We start from the raw sequence: 21419 nt of genomic DNA on the forward strand, positions 1-21419 counted from the left end.
AGGAAGCCATGTCCTTGGGGCCCTGTGTCCACATACATGTACCCTCATTGGTGGCCCCCCTTTTGTGTAACTGGCCTCATTTAGGAATTTCTTCTCGGAGGATCGGGGCCACTGGGGGCCTGTCTGTGTCTGGCTGTGGGCATTTTTCTGGGCTGACCAAGAGCCCCAAAGTTTATGACTCGACCATCCCCTTCCCTTATATTCCCATAATATTCCCACAAAGTATTACAGCACAATGTACCTTTTGAAGCGAGGATAAACTTGAATTTGTTTTAGACCTTGCAGGGGACTTTAGAACACTCCCTGGAGTGACTGGCAAAGTCCCTGCCCCAGAGGGTGGGAAGCTGGATGCAGCCGGATCTGCGAGGAGGGACCTGGGTGTGGGTGTTTCATGCTGGGTCTGGCTTTGCCTCCTCTCTGGGCTTGAAGTTTGAAGGTCTCTTCTCTGTGGAGGAAAACTTGCAGGCAGCTAACAAGGGACTTAGTTTTTGCCAGTGTTGTGCCCCGAAAGCAGATTCAAGGACATTTTAGGGAACATTGGGAATGCTAGCTCCCAGGGGAGCCAGGTGGGTCTGGGCTTCAGGATTTTGAGGAAACAGTGGTGGCCCCAGCAGTCCAGATGGACAACATGGAAGTCGTAGCTTCCATTCTGAGGCCTGTGGTCTCAGCCCAGAACTATTGATCCGGAACCCAGGTGCCGAGCATGTTGGTCTTGTTTAGTGACTTAGGGTCAGGGCCAGAGGGGGCAGAGGAAACTGCACCTGCCTGCACATGTGCACATGCCCAGCCCTGAGGGCAGGAGCCATGTGAAGTTCAGGGCCAGGCACTGCAAGTAGTCACCCAGGAGTGGGGGAGACAGGGAGAGGCTTCTCACAGCCACAGCTGGGGAAATGGGGACAGACATGGTCTGCTGGCTCCAGGCAGAAAAGCTCAAAGGTGGTGCGTGGCCCCACTGGACACCCTCCTGGTGGCAGTGCTTGTGGGCAGTGCTGGGTCAGGACTTAGCCACAGGTGCAGAGCCTCTTGCCCTTGCTCTTGGCTTTGTTAAAGTGTGACAGATGCTCCTGGGGGGACAGGTGGGACAAAAGGAGGGACAGATTTGCATTTCAGTGGGCAAGTTTGAGGTGCCATGGTACAGACAAGCTGAAGGCCAGGCATGTTAGCTCACACCTGTACTCCCAGCACTTTGGGAGGCCGAGGTGGGAGGATCACTTGAGCCTAGGAGTTCAAGAAAAATTAAATTAAAAAAATTTAGCCCGTCGTGATGACACGTGCTTGGAGTCCCAGCTGCATGGGAGGCTGAGGTTAGAGGATCACTTAAGCCTGGGAGGTCGAGGCTGCAGTGAGCTGAGATTGCGCCACTGCTCTCCAGCTTGGGTGACAGAGCGAGACCCTGTCTCTAAAAAAAAAGAAAAACAAATAACAAAAAACAAAACAAACAAATGGAAATATCCAGGCAGTGGCTGGGTACCTGGGTTAGAGCTCAGAGTAAGGTCAGGATCCACAGAGGTGAGGCCGTCGCCTCCAGGGAGACGGCACAAGCAAGAGGGCACCGAGGAAGGAATCCTAGTGACCATTACCTTTGAGTCACAGACACAGAAGGGAAGGCCCTGGAGAACACCAGAGACAGCTCCTGTGGAACGGGTCGCGGGGGGCCACATTCACTCAGGGGTTGGCTGTCTGTCTCCACTGGATAGAGAGCAGCACTGTGTATTTTTTGAGGCCCCTGGAGGAAGAGCTGATGTTATATATAGCCAGTGTTAGAGTGGCTATAACACTGTGAGGGGAACTGGACATTTCTCTTTGCTCAAACAGGATGAAGAGGAGATGGAAGAAGCAGCCAATCAGAAGCTTGCTCTGCAAAAGGCCAAAGAAGTGGCTGAAGTCAGCCCCATGTCTGCCGCGAACATCTCCATCGCTGCGTAAGGCTCCTGGGAGTGGATTGTGGGGTGGCAGTGGGGCAGCTGCAGGGTCCCATGGCTGGGCCCTCCCCAGGGCACCCCTTCCAGAGGCTTCCTCAGAGGGCCCCTGGCCTTGGCGGGTGAGGACACAGCCCCTCCTTGGAACTGGGATGAGAGCCTGGGGGCTCCAGGGCTTTTTCTCTGTATGAGCAGGGCCAGGGTGTGGCCAGGCACAGCCCTCACATTGTGGCTGGGATTGTCTCTGCCATGATATTCACTCCCTGGATAGCCTCAGGGTGGCTCCAGGCCCCTCCCCAGGCAACTGTGAATCAGTTAGGGGAGGGAGTCAGTAAGTTGATTTTATGCACAGCTTTTCAGAAATTTATTTTATGAGCCAAGAGATTCTAGGTGATACCTGAGCAGTCTGAGAGACTTACTGCAGTTTCCAAAAATGTCTCTGCAAGTGTTTGGTACTGGGACAGATGTTAGAGGAAGTTATTCTGGCGAAAACTGCGTATTCCATAGAAGCATATTTGGAGGTGTTAGGGGCTTTAGAGTTTGGGCAAAGTGTCCAGCCCAGGGCCACAGGCTGCACTGAGCCAAGCTGTGGGGAGGTCAGTCCCTGGGAAGGGAGGCAGGAAAGTCTGGCCCATGGCCTGGTCACAGGGTGGGCCACAAGAGTGCAGAGATGCCCCTACTGGGAGCTTGTTCTCTAGGCCCAGCTGAATTTAGCTCTGGAGCCACTAGCTCCGTCTGGCTGCATGCCCACCCCCACACCTCCCATTCCCATGCTGATGGGCGGGCCCCAGCTCTTCAGCCGGCCACCCGCCCTGCCGTGAACACGGAACACAGGGCCGGGTGCAGCCACAGGTGCATCTGTAGTGACGTGTGTCTGCACTGCTGGGTAAGCATGCTGGCATGTGGATGAGTGTGCTAGGTGTGTGTGTGCACTTGAGAGTTGCACAGTGAGCATGTGTGTGAGTGCATGTGCTGAGTGTGTGCACACCCATACCAGCCCTGATCCTGCCTGGAGGGCACCAGGAAGATGGTGTTTGCAGAGGGCCTGTCTCTAAGCCTAGCAGAAAGTGCTGGTCTTTGGGGCAGAAGCAGCTAGAAGAGGCTGGAGCCCGCTGGGGACTCAGGCAGGGATGGGAGGGGCCTGCAGGGGAACTTGGCAGCTGTGGACACGGTGGCCATCACGCAGAAGACTGCTGGGGGCTCAGTCCTCAGTTGTTTAATTTCGATCTTTCATTGTCTTGGCCAATTCGGTTATTTGGTCCATTAGTTATTTAGTCCACTTAGTTTGGTTACTTGGTCCGGGGGTTTGCTACCAGGGCTCTGTGGGCTCTGCAGGTGGGTGGTCTGCAGTAGATGGGGCGAGTGGTGTGTTCAGCTCCTGGCCTCGCACAGGCCTCGTGTTGTTCTCCTGAAGACTTGCCTTCTCTGCTGTTCCTGGAGGCGAGTACTTGTCCCTTGACCCCTGCTGCCTGCTGGCCCTGCCTCCTCTTGGGGGTATGGGAGGGTGTCCACTCCCATCTGGCCTGAGACCTTGCAGAAGAGGCTGCCAGGTCCCTGGCAGTCATGGACCCTGAGTCAGGCTGCCTGAAAAGGAGGCTGGACACTCTTCCTTATCTGCTGCCCTGAACTGGTTTGGAGACACTGCTATGCAGGAACAAGGCAGTAGACTGGCATCCTTGGGCACAGTGTACATCGACACCACCTGTTGGCCTGAGCACCACGCTGATTCCTACGCGAGGAAAGAGCTTCTTTTCTCCCGGGGGACCCCTAGGTGTTCTGCCTCACGGTGGGTCTGGAGCCAGGTGTCAGCTCCAGTGCCAGCATCCTCAACTCAAGCAGGCTGCAGCCCTCACACGTGGCAAGGGGCAGCCGGCCCAAGCCAGCCCGAGGCGTCCAGGTGTCAGCCCCCATGGTCCCTGCCTGGGGTGCAGCTGTGGGCCCTCATCCTCTGTGGCATGTCCTCAGCCCACTGGTTTGGACATGACAGCCAGTCTGATTTCCGCCACAAGAGACCCTGCAGGAATCAACCTTGAGGGGTTTCCTTCAAGGAGGGCCCTGCACCTGGCGAGGCCTGGCCCTGCTGCTGCTGTTTGCGTGCCTGTGTTGTGCTGAGACCTCCGAGGGCTGAAAGCTGTCTGTCATCTGTCCTCGTCTGCTTCCTGTTCTCCTGGTGGGACGAGCAGCGCCACCTCCTGCCCTGCTCTCATTTCCAGCACCTTGAGCTGCTGGGCTGTGCGAGAGCAGTGCCCTTGAGTACCCTTCACCCTTCTCCTGCCCCCCACAGCTGTGCTGCGTGGCCTGCGGAGCGGGGCCAATGCCGGGCTTGGTGCCCTGGGTGCTGGGAGGACTTGGGGTGTCCTTGGTGTTTGCGAGGCTCTCAGTGATGCTCTGTTTGGCTTGACACAGACGGTGCCAGAACATGCCTCAGAAGGGCACCCTAGCGTGTCGCATGCAGTGCTGGGCGTATCCTGGGCCTCAGGTGACAGCTGCTTGAAGGGACACTAAGGTGGGCCTCAGGTGACACTGCTTAAAGGGACATGTCTTCCTGGTTCTCTGCTGGGTCAGCCTCATCCTCACATGAATTTCTGAACACTGGCAGCCTGCAGAGTCACACTGACACTCACACACACACACTCACAAATACATATAGGCAAGCACACACACAGGCACACAGACTCACATACACACTTATACACAAGTACACACAGACACACAGTCACAGAAGCACACACAGAATCATACACACAGACTCACACAGACACACACAGACCCACCCTCACAACACTCACAATCTCACACATTCAGTTATAATCATCCCACACTCTCAATCACATACACACACAATCTCACACATTCACACACACAGTCACACACACACAGTGTCACACTCGCACACCCTCTCACACACATGCCTGTTTGAACCCAGAGCCTGTGGGCAAGTAAGCTGGTCTGACTGCCCACAAAGGCACAGAGACCTTGGCCTTGAGAAGGAGGGGCTGCAGCCCACCTGGCCCTCCCCTGGGAAGTTAATCGGAGGGAAATGGCTGTAAAGGCAGCTTTGGTTTCTTTCTGTTGGTTTTAGAAAAGCCTTTGAAAGTCACTTGGAAATGGCTGGAGCTGCACCCAAAAGGAAGGTGGGTTGGGGTGTGGTTTGATTTGCCCTGGAGGTGTCCTGGTGGCCCAGAAGCGCCTGGGTTGCAGCCTGGGGAGCCCTGGGGCTGGAACCAGAGTGGGGTCCAGGTGCTCGCCGGGAAGTCAGGTGGGTTCGGCAGCAGGGCCCAGGCGGCATCTCCGGAAAGGGCACCCTCGCCTCCTTTGTTAGCCTACGCTGCCCCATCTCGAGGGCCGGGAGACAGTGCGGTCAGCCTCCCGCCGCAGGGTGCGGGGGCACCCTCGCCTCCTTTGTTAGCCTACGCTGCCCCATCTCGAGGGCCGGGAGACAGTGCGGTCAGCCTCCCGCCGCAGGGTGCGGGGGGCTGTTTGGAACTGCAGGAAAATCGGTGTTGGGTCTTCCCAGCCGCACTGCCTGTCCTGGGCAGTGTGTGCTGAGTGATGGATGGGCCCCCGAGCTAATGGCTTCTGTCTTCCAGGCATTACAGGGTTTGCTGTCTCACTTCAGTCTCACTTTTCTGCATGTGTGGAATTGGTTCTCAACTTCTCTTTCACCCTGAGGTCTTGGCTGGTGCCCGTCTGACGGACGCGTCTGCGGCCTCCTGTCCAGATGCACATGGCAGCCTGCGCCTACACTGGCGTGGCTCTCAGTGTCACTGGTTCTCTCAGAACTCTGTCTCTGGTTTTCTCACTTCTGTCTGTTCTGTTTTTTGCATGTGCAGTTTTGTAAAGCAAGCTCGAGGTACTGTATCTCGCAGCTCATCTGTCTCCAGCGTGAACTCACCGTGAGTCGCTCTGCTACAATATTCCATCCATGGCTTCATGATAACTACATGCAGACACCTTCCTTCCACTCCTAACTCTGCTATCTCACCGCAAGTCATTTGCTTCATGGGGCAGCTCCAGGCCGGGCTTCTGTGGCCTGAGCGGGGAATGGTGGGCTTGCTCCTTGACGTCCCCAAGTCCTGCCACGGGGTCAGACCCTCTGTGCTCAGCGCCTTCTCCTTTCCCTCCTGGTCTCTGTCTTTTTGTCTGCTCACTGTTGTGTCTGCTCACTCCGGTGTCTCAAGTGTGTCTGCTTCTCCTGAGTGGACTGGGCGTCATGGGCTCAGGTCTCCTTGTGGTTCCCATGAGGTCAGGGCCCTGTGAGCAGGCACAGCAGAGAGTGCTCTTTAGGGGCTCACTGGGGACGTTTATGGGTCCTCCTAGGCCCCTTACTTGGGAGGGACTGTGTCTGTGATTCTCAGGAAGTCCTTGTTCTAGCAAGAGCAGAGAGCTGTTGTCCACTTGTGAAGCTTACAGTAGACCACCCAGGGCCCGAGGCAGAGACACGGAAACTCCAGGGTGGCCCTCCAGGGAGTGACTGGCTGGCCTTCCCTCGGGCAGCTTCTCATGGAGAAGTGCTCATGGATGGCTGGTCCGCAGGGGCTTCCCCTGGAGGGCAAGGCCAGGCCCTGCAGGTGAGGGGTCCCTGAAGTGGTCAGGTGCAGTTAGGCCACCTGCCCTGATGGAAGTGGCCAGGTATCCTGTCTGTGTCCTAATGGTGGTGAGGCCCCTGTTGCCCCTGCCCCCCCTGCCCAGTGCTTCCTTGCTGGCAGCCAGCATGGAGCTGGGCTCAGTCTTTCCACGAGCACTGTTTGCTGCTGGCTGTCAGAGGCACTGATGTCTCCTGGGGCAAGAAAGCATGCTGGATCCTGAATCCATCTGCAGGGTGGAATAAGATGTAAGATGCAGATGGTGGCTGGGCGCGGTGGCTCACACCTGTAATCCAGCACTTTGGGAGGCTGAGGTGGGCGGATTCCCTGAGCTCAGGAGTTCGAGACCAGCCTGGGCAACATGGTGAAACCCTGTCTCTACTAAATACAAAAAATTAGCCGTGAGTGGTGGCGGGCGCCTGTAGTCCCAGCTACTCGGTAGGCTGAGGCAGGAGAATTGATTGAACCCGGGAGGCAGAGGTTGCAGTGAGCCGTGATTGCACCACTGCCCTCCAGCCTGGGCGACACAGTGAGACTCTGTCTCCCCCCAAAAAAAAAAAAAAAAAAATGCAGATGGCAGGTATGCATGGTGTCACACCAGGGCTGCTTCATATTGTCAGCAGTTCTGGGTTGTCTGAGCCCAGAGACCTCAAAGCAGGGCCACAGAGCGCCTTGAGGCCACTTCCAAGTCCTGCAGTTCCCCACAGCACCCAGCTGAGCATGGCTGAGCCCTCCTCCCTGGAACAGCTGGGTTGTGCCTACCAGCTGAGGCCAGGACACAGGGGTGCCAGTCGTCCATGTGACTTCCTTAAAGAACCCTTTTAAACCAGGACTTTGCCTGGATTAGTCACCAGCCACACTTCACTCTAAGTTGGTGTGGATATGTGCCAGATAGAGCAAGGACAGAGACAGGGGCCAGGGGAGGCGCAGGCTGACTTAAGACACCATGCAGAGAGGCCCGGCACGCAGATTCAGAGACCTAGGGGATACCTCCAGAGAGGAACCTGGTGGTACTGGCCGAGTGAGGGCAGATGCAGACAGTCTCTGGTGATGTTAGGGCTGAGAGTGGCAGATAGGCCCGGAAGGAACAGGCCAGGCTGGCCGAGTGAGGGCAGATGCAGACAGTCTCTGGTGACGTTAGGGCTGAGAGTGGCAGATAGGCCCGGAAGGAACAGGCCAGGTGGAACCAGTGGGGCTGCAGGGGGCGGGCAGGTGCCCCTAGCGTCGGCTGCTCAGCATCTTGCTCTGCCTGGGTGGTCACGGGGGAGCCTGCCAGCCTGACAGCGCCCTCAGCCCAGCAGACAGCCTGGCCTTTCCCTGCTCCAGGTGTTTCCTGGGCGAGAAGGAGCCACACCTGGATGCAAGGGTGAGGGCAGAGCTATGTGGTCTGGAGCCCACCCCACCTTCACACAGACCCTGTGCCTCTGCATGCTCCCCATGGTCCTCACTGCCTGTCCTTTTGGAACTGCGATGCTGGTCCCCAAGATTCACGGCTTCATCAGAGCGGGCCACCCTGCTGACCAAGTGGCTCAGAACCCAGGCCCCTCTCGGGCACTGGAGTGGACTGGGAGGCTTGAGGCAGTGAACAGCCTCCGCCCTCACAGGGCTCCTGTGCCTGGTGCAAGCCCCTGGGGCTGCCTTCTGTTTTACACCACTCAGCACTGTTGGCAGTAGAGCCCTTTTGTCTTGGTCCCAGCTGGGGTTGGTGGGTCTTCTGTGGGTCAGTTGTAGGGCACCCCTGGGAGCAGGGGCAGCACAGTTTCAATGCATGAGGGATACAGGTCAGGGCCTGGGGCTTCAACTGAGGTTGGGGGTCTGCAGACAGCCCCTACAGGTAGCCCTGCCTGCCCCCACCCCACCCAAGCTCCCAGGCGAGACACAGACACCACACTTCCGCTTTCATTCGTGCAAAGTGCTGCCCCTGGACATTGCTCCCACTGCAGCCTGGACTTCTACAAAGGGGCAGGATTTATTGTTCACCTGCCTGGGGTGGGCCGGCTGCAGGGACTGGGCTTTCCCACATCTGGCTGCTCTGTCTTTGCAGGTCAGAGTGGTGCTCAGTGGCTCAGGGCCCCGGAGCTGGTGGCCGCCGGCCGGGGCCTCTGCAGGCCGTGGTTGTAGCCTGTGTTGTTAGTGCAGTTGGGGTCTGGCCAAGGACTCATGTCTTCTTTAGAAATGTTTTTCCTTTTTGCCCTTGCCTGTGTCTGATCCTGACTCACTGTGGGACCCTGAACAAGTAACATCCTCTCTCTAGGCTCAGTATCTTCATCTGTGAAATGGGGACAAGAGTAGCACCTGATTCTTGAGGTGGTTGTAAGGACTGGATGAAGTGGGCACTGCGCCCAGAGCACCACGTGGCAGTTGCAGGACACAGATGCCATGGCCCTCATTGTTGGTGTAGTCACTGCTGCTGCCAAGGCCATCCAGCAGCCTTGGAGGCTCCAGGGCGGGCCTCTGGCCTCAGATGAGGTTTCTCTCTGGCGATGGTGGGGCTTAGTATTGGGATAATAAGACCTTATCCAAAGGTGGTCTTACTCAGCAGAAGGCCCAGAATGCAAAGGGCTTCCTGTGCACTCTGGGCTATGGAGCCCCATGTGTGATGTGTGAATAGAGGAGGTGCTTGGGCCCATGACATTGGAGTAGGGGTCAAGGCCTTCGGTAGCCCGTGCAGTGAGGGCCGAGCCTGGACCACTGGCCATCCCTGGTGCTGGAGGGCTCCGAGGACCATGTTCTGGCTCTGCTCCCAGTAGAGGGAGGGGCTCTCCATGGAGTCAAGAGAGAGGAGGGCATTGGTGGCCACGGGAGGTGGCATTTCCAGCTTCAGACCTGACTTCTGGGCTCCTGGTCACTGAGCCAGGGGGCAGCTGCGGGGCTGCGGCTGACCACCTCGGGGACTGGCAGAGGCTCTGCGTTTGCTCCTGAAAGGGCCAGGTGCTCCCTTAGCTGCTGTCTGCTCTGCCCCAGCACCTGCCCCCTGGGTTCCCTGGCAAACAGCCTTTTCACCTGGCTGGTGGCCTGCCTCCTGGAGGCAGCGATGGGGAAGTGCCTCTGGAGAAGGGGCCGCGTGTCCCGCCCTTCCTGTAGCAGCTGTGCTGGTGCTGGAGCAGGGGCCAGCTCCCAGGGAGGCTACAGGGCCTCCCTGGCCCCTGTCTCTCCATCCGTCCTGCCCTTTGTAACATGCCCTTCCCTCCCGCGGTGGCCTTCCTGGCCAGCCGCCCACCCACCTGCTTGGCCTGTCTGGTGCATTCCCACTGTCCTGTACCCCTCGGCCTCCTTGAGCCCCCCAGGGTCCTCCTGACAGGCTGGTGCTTTCACCTTGCGGGTCCTGTGGGACACCGTGGGGGGCGGCGGGGCTGAATTCGGTTCCCTTGGGCGTTCCCCACCTGATCCGCGTCCCCCGAGGGGTGTGGGGGCTCCCGCGGCCACGCCTCCCACCTCCCTGCGCCATTACTCCATTGCTGTGTGTCCATTGTGGCCTCCCTGGAGAGCGGCGGGCGGGCGGGCGGCCGACGGGGCCGCGCTCACCGGCAGTCTCCCCGCAGCAGGCAGCAGAACTCGGCCAAGGCGCGCTCGGTGTGGGAGCAGCGGGCCAGCCAGCTACGGCTGCAGAACCTGCGGGCCAGCTGCGAGGCGCTGTACAGCGAGATGGACCCCGAGGAGCGGCTGCGCTTCGCCACTACGCGCCACCTGCGGCCCGACATGAAGACGCACCTGGACCGGCCGCTGGTGGTGGAGCTGGGCCGCGACGGCGCGCGGGGGCCCGTGGGAGGCAAAGCCCGACCTGAGGCTGCGGAGGCCCCCGAGGGCGTCGACCCTCCGCGCAGGCACCACCGGCACCGCGACAAGGACAAGACCCCCGCGGCGGGGGACCAGGACCGAGCAGAGGCCCCGAAGGCGGAGAGCGGGGAGCCCGGTGCCCGGGAGGAGCGGCCGCGGCCGCACCGCAGCCACAGCAAGGAGGCCGCGGGGCCCCCGGAGGCGCGGAGCGAGCGCGGCCGAGGCCCAGGCCCCGAGGGCGGCCGGCGGCACCACCGGCGCGGCTCCCCGGAGGAGGCGGCCGAGCGGGAGCCCCGACGCCACCGCGCGCACCGGCACCAGGATCCGAGCAAGGAGTGCGCCGGGGCCAAGGGCGAGCGGCGCGCGCGGCACCGCGGCGGCCCCCGAGCGGGGCCCCGGGAGGCGGAGAGCGGGGAGGAGCCGGCGCGGCGGCACCGGGCCCGGCACAAGGCGCAGCCTGCTCACGAGGCTGTGGAGAAGGAGGCCACGGAGAAGGAGGCCACGGAGAAGGAGGCTGAGATAGTGGAAGCCGACAAGGAAAAGGAGCTCCGGAACCACCAGCCCAGGTGAGTCCGCGGCTGGGCGGGGTCAGGGAGGGAAGGGCTGGCCAGGGCGGTGCGGGCCCCAGCGGTGGCTGCGGCGTTGGGGTCCACGGCGGAGGCTGCAGCCCCGGCCACGCTGCCATGTCCAGGGCCGTCCGGGCTGGGGTCTCTGCATGCCGTTCACGTGGGGTGGTGACAATCCTGCCTTGCAGGGTTGACCTGTAAAAGGCTTGGCAGGGCGTGTATGCTCCGTAAAAGGCTTGGCAGAGTGTTTGTGCTCCGTGAATGCCAGCCGTTATTTAAGAAGGGAGGGCTTAAGGGGGAATTGTTGCGACTGGCTTGGAAAGAACAAAGTGGCCCTGGGAGAAGAGAAAGTTGGGGATTGCTGTGGAGGAAGGAGAGGCAGAAGGGCCCAAGGGAAGCCTGAGCAGGCCAGTGGGCTGGGCGCAGAGCGGGGTGTGGGGGCCAGGCTGTGTGACCATGACAGAAAGAACCCCAGCTAGCCCAGCTTGCTCCCTGGGGCAGGACTAACCAACTCCGTGAGGGCCTGGGGTAACAGTGGTCCAGTGGCCAAGACCAGCAGTCGCCAGGTACCCACTGGCCACAAACCAACCAGAATACTTGCCGCTGGAGGCCCCAGCCCAGGGTCAACCCAGCCGCCACCCTGTCTTTGTGTGTGGGTGGGTCAGCCCCATCCCTGCCTTTCGGACTGAAGACATGGAGGTGTATAGAGTAATTTAAAAAACATACAGAATGCCAGAGTAGCAGAGCAGGTGGTTATGGATTTAGTTGTTCTGCATGGAGGCTTAAGGGTTTTGGTTGATAGGATTTTGCTGATGTGCATTATTATTATTATTATTGGAGACAGGACCACACTGTCGCCCAGGGTGGAGTGCAGTGGCGCAATCATGGCTCACTGCAGCCTCAACTTCCCGGGCTGAAGCGATCCTCCCACCTCAGCCTTCCCAGCCTGAATAGCTGGGACTACATGCACTTGTCACCACGCCCAGCTAATTTTTAAATTTTTGTAGAGATGGCGTTTCGCCATATTCCCCAGGCTGGTCTTGAACTCCTGGGCTCAAGTGATCCTCCTGCCTCTGCCTCCCGGTGCTGGGATCACAGGTGTGAGCCACTGCGCCCAGGCCTGATGTACATTCTTGATTGCAGGGAGCCACACTGTGACCTGGAGACCAGTGGGACTGTGACTGTGGGCCCTATGCACACACTGCCCAGCACCTGTCTCCAGAAGGTGGAGGAACAGCCAGAGGATGCAGACAATCAGCGGAACGTCACTCGCATGGGCAGTCAGACCCCAGACCCGAACACTATTGTACATATCCCAGTGATGCTGACGGGCCCTCCTGGGGAAGCCACGGTCGTTCCCAGTGAGTATCTCCCTGTGCCAGTGGGGCAGGGCCCATCTTGTGCAGGTCCAGCAACCCCCATTCCCTCCTGCTCCACAGCAGCCACTGGGGACGCAGCCTACCTCTGTGAATTGTTCTCTTGGCTGGAGAGAGAGTCCTTTGCTGTCAACATGTGTCCCTTGATGTCCTGTTGATTTCTAGTGCCCCAGAGATAACTGAGGTTGAGCTCCATTCTCCTTCCTTCCCAAAATATTTGCACGTTGCCAACTAAGTGCCAGGTGCTGTGTTAGAGTGCTGAGAGCATAGTAGGAGGGAGACAGTCTTGTCAGGAAGACAGACCACAAAACAGGCACAACTCTTGATGGTTGCACACAAGCTGCTGAGGACTCTGTCCACGGCCTTGACTGGGGCTGAGAGCGAGGGGCTGCAGAGGAGGAGGCTCTCCACTGCGTCTGCCCATTTGTTCATGGGCCTGTGCCGTCCCTGCTCCGAGGCTGCTCTCAGGCCTTTATTCGAGCTGCCTTCTTCCCTCCCCTTGCTCACTCACATGCTCGGAACAGCCTTTCCATGCCTGCCTGTGTGCAGTCCCTGAGGGCACAGGGGACCAAGATGCCATTCCTGTCTTGAAACCTGTCTAATAGGGAGAGATCTGCTGGTTACCAATACAGGCCCCTTACGTGGTGGGGAAGGTGCATGGGCATTTCATGGGCATCAAGGAGGAGCCCTCCTTTCTTAAGTACAGAGAAAAAAGGGGTAGAAGAGAGGCCATAGAAACAGGACTCACATGAATGCCAGCAGAAGCATTTAGGTCTTAAGCAGACCAGACGGACTCAATCAGGTGCCACCACATGCATGTCCATGTTTGCAGATGCATCCCCACACACAGACGTGTGCGTGCCTGTGTTTGCAGACGGATCTCCACACACAGACGTGTGCATGCCCGTGTTTGCAGATGCATCCGCACACACAGACGTATGCGTGCCCATGTTTGCAGACAGATCTCCATACACACACATGTGCATGACATTCTCTCTTGCTCAGGTGCTCTCAGCTGGGGCCTGTGGACTGGCGCACAATTCCAGGTATAACCGTGGAAGACACAGCCTCTAACTACTCAGCCTCCCCTTTTCCTTTGCTTCCTTGGAGGAAAGTTGCCCTTGGTTCATTTTCTTGTTCACTTCCCATGGGCACAAGTGAGTCTGCCTGCCCAGCTCCCTCACCTGATTCTCTGTGGATCAGCTTGAGGATGAGCCTAGGGTCCCTACCTGGCTTTTATCTGCAGGAATCCAGATGTGACTCCTCCCCAGGCTCCCTATGCTCTTCCCCACACCCCTGCTGGCAACCACTGATCTTTTCACTGTCCCTATAGTTTTTCCTTTTCTAGACTGTCATAGGGTTGGAATCATACAGTATGCAGCCTTTTCAGATTGGCTTCTTTCCATTAGCAATATGCACTTAAGTTTCCTTTGTGTCTTTTTGTGGCTTGACAGCTCATTTGTTTTAAGCGTTGGATTAATATTCTGTCTTTTGGGCATACCACAGTTTATTTATTCACCTATTGAAGGATATCTTGTTGCTTCCAATTTTTGGCAATTATGAATAAACTGCTTTAAACATTCATGTTCAGGTTTTTGTGTGGACATAAGTTTTCAACTCATTTGGGTAAATACTTAATAGCATGCTTATTGGATTATATGGTAAGACTGTTTATCTTTATAAGAAACTGACAAACTATCTTCCAAAGGGACTGTACCATTTTGCATTCCCACCAGCAATGAATGAGAGTTCCTGTTGCTCCACATCCTTGCCAATATTCAGTGTTGTCAGTGTTTTGGATTTGAGCTATTCTAATTAAGCGTGTAATGATATCTTGTTTATTTTGCAATTTCCTAATGACATATGACGTTGAGCATCTTTTAATATGCTTATTTGCCATGTGTATAATTTTCTTTGATGAGGTTCCTATTCAAATCTTTTACCCACTTTTTATTCTGGTTGTTTGTTTTCTAGTTGTTGAGTTTTAGGAGTTCTTTGTATATTTTGGATACAAGTCTTTCATCAGATATGTGTTTTTGCAAGCATTTTCTCCCATTTTGTGGCTTGGTTTTTCATTCTCTTAATGTCTGGTGTTTTCGATTGTTAAAAACAACTGATTGTCTGGTCCCTATTATTACTTCTACTAGAAACAGAAATCTAGGCTATTAGTTTTTATATGTTGATTATGTATCCTGCTACTTTTCTGAATCCTCAAATTGTTTATTAGTTTCACTGATTCCCCCTTTTTTTCTGAGATATATTATCAAAACTTCTGCAAATATACTTCTCTTTCTAAGTCTTATACCACTCATTATTATTTTTTTGTCTGATTTCACTATCAGATAACAATGGAATTACTGGGCATTACCTTGTTTCCGCCTACACTAAATACAATTTTGATTTGGGGCCTGAGGGACATGTGTGTGTGTCTGTTTGTGTGTGTGTAAAATTATGTTGTGGTATCCATTAGTTCCTACTTCAGTAAGTGTTTTTATCTGGAATGGATGTTGAATTTTCTTGAAGACCTTTGCAGCATCCATAGAGATCACGTATTTTTTTCTCCTTAGATATGGGGATTTATAGTAATGAATTTTTTGATATGAAATATCTTTCAATCTTAGAATAAATCCAAGTGGTTATTATATTTATTTTGTAATATGCCATTGGATTCTGTTTAACATTTTTTGTAGGATTTTTGGATTGATATTTTTAAGCGAGATGTGTTCTGTAGCTTTCTTTTGTCACATTTGAGGATCATAAGGTTTAAATATCAATGACATAGAGTTATCTATTGCTTAACTTCACAGCTCCATTCCTGAAAATCAAATGTTCTAAAAGAGGTCTCATTTCCACTCCCCCCCAACGTTTTTTTTTTTTTTTTTTGAGACTGAGTCTTGCTCTGTCACCCTGGCTGGAGTGCAGTGGCACGGTCTCGGCTCTGCCTCCCAGGTTCAAGCAATTCTCCTTCCTCAGCCTCTTGAGTAGCTGGGATTACAGGCGCCCACCACCACACCTGGCTAATTTTTGTATTTTTAGTAGAGATAGGGTTTCGCCGTGTTGGCCAGGCTGATCTCAAACTCCTGACCTCAAGTGATCCACCCACCTTGGCCTCCCGAAGTGCTGGGATGACAGGCGTGAGCCACTGTGCCTGGCCCCATTATTTTAAATGGTAAAACATTATAATGTGTTATGTGTCCGCTAAAAATTCCTAACCAATTTTGTAAAATATAAAGCACAGTTAAACAATGAAAACTAATAAACAATCATAATAGAAAATAAAATGCTTCACATATTGTTTCCTGATTACCAGTTAAAATAGCTAGTAATAAGCAATTGCTTTAGATACCTCCTTTATTGAAACTTGTACTTTTCAAAAACATCCATACGATTCCCATAACTTACTGTGAACAAAAGTTCTCTGAAAAGGAGTTTGGAGGAAACAGGCTTTATTCTAGTGAACAGTTTGCAAACCAGAAAGATGCAGCCTTCCTTGTAAAATGAAGGTGCATTCCAGAGGAGAAAGAGAAGTTTTGACATTTCCTGCCCAGGTTCTTAATCAAGTCCCTTTATGCAAATGAAGGATTCAGACTTGCTTGGTCTGATTGGTTGACACAGCTGAGTTCTGATTGGTCCATATAGCTGAGCTCTGATTGGCTGAGGCAAGTGAACTCTGATTGGTTGGTTCAGGTGAGCTCTAAAAGTTCCCAGAGTTAAAAAGGTGTGGGTTTCCTGGGACCTCTATTCAGCATATGGCTGCTTCTCTCTGACTTAAATGTAGGCTCAGTTAGCCACTTGGGATCCATCTTGAAGGATTAGCTCTTTCAGGTTTCTTCACACAACCAACTGAATTTGGAATCCTGCCTGAGAGTTGTTCCCCACATTATTTTGTTAAAAACATTATATTGACTTTTGGGCATGTATACTTTTTTTTTAACATAAATATCAGCCAGAAAAGCCAACAACAGTGTAATGAAAGATATATATGTTTTCCAGAAGCATAGGCATTATAAAACTTGGCAGTGCTCTATTGGGAAATACTATCCAAGGATATATTCTGTAGGATATTCCCGTTATTGGTTCATAAAAATAATTAGAATGTCTTCTTGTGCTCAAGGGTAGCTCATGTAGTATAGGAATTGTGGTCTTTAAATATTTGATAGAATTATCTTGTGAAATTGTTGATGTCTGGTCTTTTTTGTAGGACAGTTCCTTTGTAATACCTCTTTTTTTGTATGGATGTTGGTCTGCTTAAACATTGTTGCCTCTTGAGATGAGTTTGGTAAATTATATTTTCCTTAGAAATTATCCATTTGATCTAGGTTTTCCCACTTATTTACATAGCCTTAAGAGTGGCTTAAAGTTTTAAAAATTTCCCTCTGTTTCAGTGTTTTTCCTCCTTGTCATTTCTGATCCTGTGTTTTTTTGTGTTTTTCTTTTCCTTTTTTTTTTTTTTTTTTTCAGACAGGGTCTCGCTCTGTCGCCCAGGCTGGAGTGCAGTGGTGCCATCTCGGCTCACTGCAACCACCACCTCCCGGGTTCAAAGTGATTCTCGTTCAAAGTGATTCCTGAGTAGCTGGGATTACAGGCACGCACCACCACACACGGCTAATTTTTTTGTATTTTTAGTAGAGATGGGGTTTCACCATGTTGGCCAGGCTGGTTTTGAACTCCTGACCTCAAGTGATCTGCCTTTCTCAGCCTCCCGAAGTGTTGGGATTACAGGCGTGAGCCACTGTGCCCAGCCCATTTTCATCAAATTTTAAAAGAAACTGTGTAATTTTGGCTTATATTTGTGCTAGGTGTGTGTTTGTAGATTCTTTGGGATTTTCCACAGAGTATAAGACATCTGCAAATGAACAGTTTTAGTTTCTTCCTTTCTGACATACATGCCTTTTATTTCCCTGTCTTCCCTTATTGCACTGTCTGTGACTTCCAGTACTATTTTGAATAGCTGTGGCAAGAATTGACATCTTTCCTGGAGGGAGGATTTTGTCTTTCATCATTTAGTATGATATTAGCTGTAAGGTTTTTGGGTTTGTTTGGTTGTTTTTTGTTTTGTTTTGTTTTTTGGTAGATGTTCTTTATCAAGTTGAGAAAGTTCCCATTCATTACTTTTTTTTTAAAAGAATTTTTGTGGTGAGTGGATGAATATTGTCAAATGATTTTCTGCATCAATTGATATTATCGTGTGTGTTTTTTCTGTTAATATGGTATTTTATATTGATTTATTTTCAAATATTAAACTGGCCTTTATCATTATGAATAACCCTACTGGTGTATAATTATTTCTCTATGTTGCTGAATTCTATTTGCTAATATTTTGTTAAGGAGTTTTGCATCTGTACTCATGAGGGATGTTGCTCTGTAGTTTTATTTTTTGTGCTGTCTCTGTCTGGTTTTGGTATCAGAGTAATATTGGATTCATAAAATGTTTTGAATTGAATGGATTGTCCCTCTTCTATTTTCTAGAGGAGATTATGTTGAACTGATATTAATTCTCCTTTAAATGTTTGGGAAATTTTGCCAATGAAGCATTTCTTTTTTGGAATTTTTAAATTACAAATATAATTTCCTTAGTAGATACAGTGTTATCTATTTCATATTGGATGAGTTGTAGTAGTTTGTGCTTTCTGAGGAATTAGTCCCTTTTATTTAAGTGTATACAGTTGTTTGTGATGTTTCCTTATTATCCCTTTGATGTCTGCATAATCTGTAGTGGTAACTTCTGTCTCATTTCTTATATTGGTAATTTGCTGTCTTCTCTCTTTTTTCTTTGTGAGTCTTACGAGGAGTCTGTATAATTTTATTGATGTTTTCAAAGAACCAAATTATTGTTACATTGATTTTCCCTATTATTTTTCTGTTTTCAATTTCTTTTGATTTCTGCTGTTTATTATTTCCTTCTTTCTGTTTGCTTTGGGCTTCTTTTGCTCTTCTTTTCTAGTTCCTTGGGGTAGGAGCTTAGATTGTTGATTTGAGTCTTTCCTTCTTTTCTGCTGCAAACATTTAGCTCTGTAAGTTTCCCTCTTGGCAGCTGCATTCCACAGGTTTTCATATGGTATATTTTTTCAGTCCCGTTTAAAAAATTTCCTTCGAGAAGACTCATGGACTGTTTAGAAGTGTGTTGTTTAGTTTCCAGACATTTGGAGATTTGCCTATTTTTCTGTTATTGACTTCTAGTTTGATTACTTTATGGTCAGAGAACGTGTTCTGTATTATTTCAGTTCTTTTAAGTTTGTTAAGGTTCGTGGCCCAGGATGTGGGATATCTTGATGTATGTTCTGTGAGCCTTTGAAGGGAACATGCATTCTGTGTTGTTGATGTGCATTCCTATAAGCATTGTTTAGATCCTGTCGGTTGATGATGTTATTGAGTATCTTTGTCTACATTCGGATTTTCTGTCTAGATATGTCAGTTGTTGAGAAGAGGATATTCAGTCTCCAACTGTAAATGTGGATTTATCTTTGCTCCTTTCAGTACTGTAAGTTTTTGCGTCATGTGTTTGCAGTTCTGTTTTTGGGCACATACACATTTAGGATTTCTATGTCTTTTTGGTGGACTGGCCCTTTAATTGTTGTGTAACGTCCTTCTCTGTACCTGGTAATCTTCTTTGCTCTGCAGTCTACTTTATCTTATGTAGATATGTTCAGTCCTGCCTTCTTTTGATTAATATGTGCATGGCATATATTTTTTCAACCTTTTGCTTTCAACCTAACTATATAGTTACATTTGAAGAAAATTTCTTGTAGATAGTATTCATGTTTTCAATCCACTCTGTCAATTCTGTCTTTTATTTTGCATATTTAGATTGTTTACACTTAGCATAATTATTGATATATTAGGGCTTAAGTCTGTTGTTTTATTTCTTATTTTCTGTTTTTTTCTTTCTGTTTTTCATTTCTCTGGTTTCCTTTTCCTCCCTTCCTGTGGGTTACTGAATGTACTTTAGAATTCCTTTTATCTGTAGTATTTTTGAGTATATCTCTTCTATAGGTTTTTTAAGACCTCGTATAGGTTTTTTTAGTGGTTGCCCTGTGTATTACATTATATATACATAACTTACTCCAGTTTCTTTATGTAGTCATTTTACCAGTTCATGTGAAATATAGAAGCTTTACCTCTCTTTATATCGCTTTTTCCTTTTCCATTTATAATGTAATTGTCTTAAATAGCTCTTCTATGTACTTTTAGAACCACATCAGAGTATGTTGTAATTTTTGCTTCAACTGTCAAACATAATTTAGAAAACTCAAGAGGAGAGGAAAAGTGTGTTGTATTTACCTGTATTTTTACTCCTGTTATTCTTTCTTCCTTCCTGATATTCCAATATTTCTTCTTTCATAATTTACTTTCTGTTCAGAGGAACTTCCTTAGGCATTCTTTTGTGGTAGGTCTGTGGGTGACAAATTCTCTTAGTTTTCCTTCATCTGAGAATGTCTTGATTTTCCCTTCATTCCTGAAGGGTATTTTCAGTGGGTATAGAATTTTGGGTTGACAGTTCTTTTTTTTTCAGCACTTGAAAAAAACGTGTGCCTCTTCCTTCTGACCTCCATGGTTTCTGATGAGAAATCTACTGTCATTCGAATTGTTTTCTTCCTATAGGTAAGATGTTGTTTATCTCTTGCTGCTTTCAAGATTTTTTTCCTTGTCTTTATATTTCAGAAGTTTGATTACAGTGTGCTTTGATGTGAGTTCCTTTAAGTTTATCTTGTTTGGGGTTTGCTCAATTTCTTGAATTTGTAGGTTTATATCTTTTGCCAAATTTGGAAATTTTTCATCCTTTATGTCTTTAAATACTTCTTTAGTTCTGCCTCTTTCTCTTTTCTTTCCAGGACTCTGATGACATGAATGTTAGATCTTTTGTTATAGTCCCAAAGGCCCCTGAGCTCTGTTCACTTTTTTAAGTCTACTTTCTCTCTGTTGCTCAGATTGGATCATTTCTATTATTCTATCTTCCAGTTCACTGACTCTTTCCTCTGTGCCTTCCATTCTGCTGTGGAGCCCATCTATTGATTTTCTAATTTCAGTCACTGTATTTTTCAGTTCTGAAGTTTCCATTTGGTTCATTATATCTTCTGTTTCTTTCCTGAGACTTTATTTCTTTGCTGATAATTTTATATTTTTCATTTGTTTTAAGTGTGTTTTAAATTATCTGTTGAGCATTTTTATAATGGGTGTTTTTAAAATCTTTGTCAGATAATTCTAACATCTGTATCATCTTGGTGTCTGTTGATTGTGTTTTCTCATTCAAGTTGAGATTTCCTGGTTCTTGGTGTGATAAGTGAATTTTGGTTGAAACCTAGACTCTCAATGGTATTGTGTTATGAGCCCTAAGTCTTATTTACATCTTCAGTTGTAGCTTGTCTACTGTGATGCCACGCCAGCAAGTAGTGGGGCATATTAGTCCATTCTCACACTGCTATGAAGAAATACCTGAGACCAGGTAATTTATAAAGGAAAGAGGTTTAATTGACTCATAGTTTCACATTGCTGAGGAGGCCTCAGGAAACTTAAAATCATGGCGGTAGGCAAAGGAGAAGCAGGCACCTTCTTCACAGGGTGGCAGGACAGAGTGAACGCAAGACACTTAATAAAACCATCCTATCTCGTGAGACTCACTATCACGAGAACAGCATAGGGGAAACCACCCCCATGATCCAATTACCTCCATCTGGTCTCTCCCTTGACACGTGGGGATTATAGGGATTACAATTTGAGGTGAGATTTGGGTGGGGACACACCAAACCATATTACAGGGGTTGTAGAGAGTTGCCCCATTATTGACAGATGGGAATAGAAGTATAGATTCTTCACTTGAGTTCCACTGACATTCTAGGGGAGAAGGATTACTCATTACTGCTAGGCTGGGCTGGGAGTTTTAGCTCCCCACTAGGCTTCCATTCATACCGGCCTGACTGGGAGAGATAGGAGTATCTTGTTACTGTTCCCTGTCTGGCTGGCCTTGACACAATGGAGATAGACCTTATCACCTCCAGGTAGCAGTAGAAGTCCTGACTTTCCACTAGGGTTTGCTCCATTGAGTAAGAGGAAGAGGTTGTCTCATTCCTGCTGGGTGAGACGTGACGTCTAGGCTCCCCGTGTGATCTCTACTAGCATTGTGTGTATTGGGGGTCTTGTTACCACTAGATAGGGATGAAAGTCCCTGCTCCCACTTGGCTCTCTCTCAGACCACCC

At 50.5% G+C, this 21419-nt stretch overlaps 1 protein-coding gene across 11 annotated transcripts in view; it reads left to right on the forward strand.

The window, feature by feature from the left end:
- Window positions 1-21419, forward strand: part of CACNA1B (calcium voltage-gated channel subunit alpha1 B) — a 248526-nt gene that overhangs the window by 132625 nt on the left and 94482 nt on the right. For 7 of the 11 annotated variants that reach the window (XR_008668315.2, XM_055350334.2, XM_055350333.2 and 4 more), the window contains 4 exons: window positions 1816-1922; window positions 5753-5815; window positions 10048-10848; window positions 11992-12209. Coding sequence is in view for 10 of the 11 variants with exons in the window: in XM_055350334.2 (XP_055206309.2) it covers window positions 1816-1922; window positions 5753-5815; window positions 10048-10848; window positions 11992-12209 (1189 nt within the window). In the remaining variant the exon portion in view is untranslated. The remainder of the gene's footprint in view (window positions 1-1815; window positions 1923-5752; window positions 5816-10047; window positions 10849-11991; window positions 12210-21419) is intronic. The other 4 variants (XM_055350338.2, XM_055350339.2, XM_055350335.2 and 1 more) reach the window with 3 other exon arrangements.

Source organism: Gorilla gorilla, chromosome 13 (assembly GCF_029281585.2).
Source record: "Gorilla gorilla gorilla isolate KB3781 chromosome 13, NHGRI_mGorGor1-v2.1_pri, whole genome shotgun sequence".
Lineage (NCBI taxonomy): Eukaryota > Metazoa > Chordata > Mammalia > Primates > Hominidae > Gorilla > Gorilla gorilla.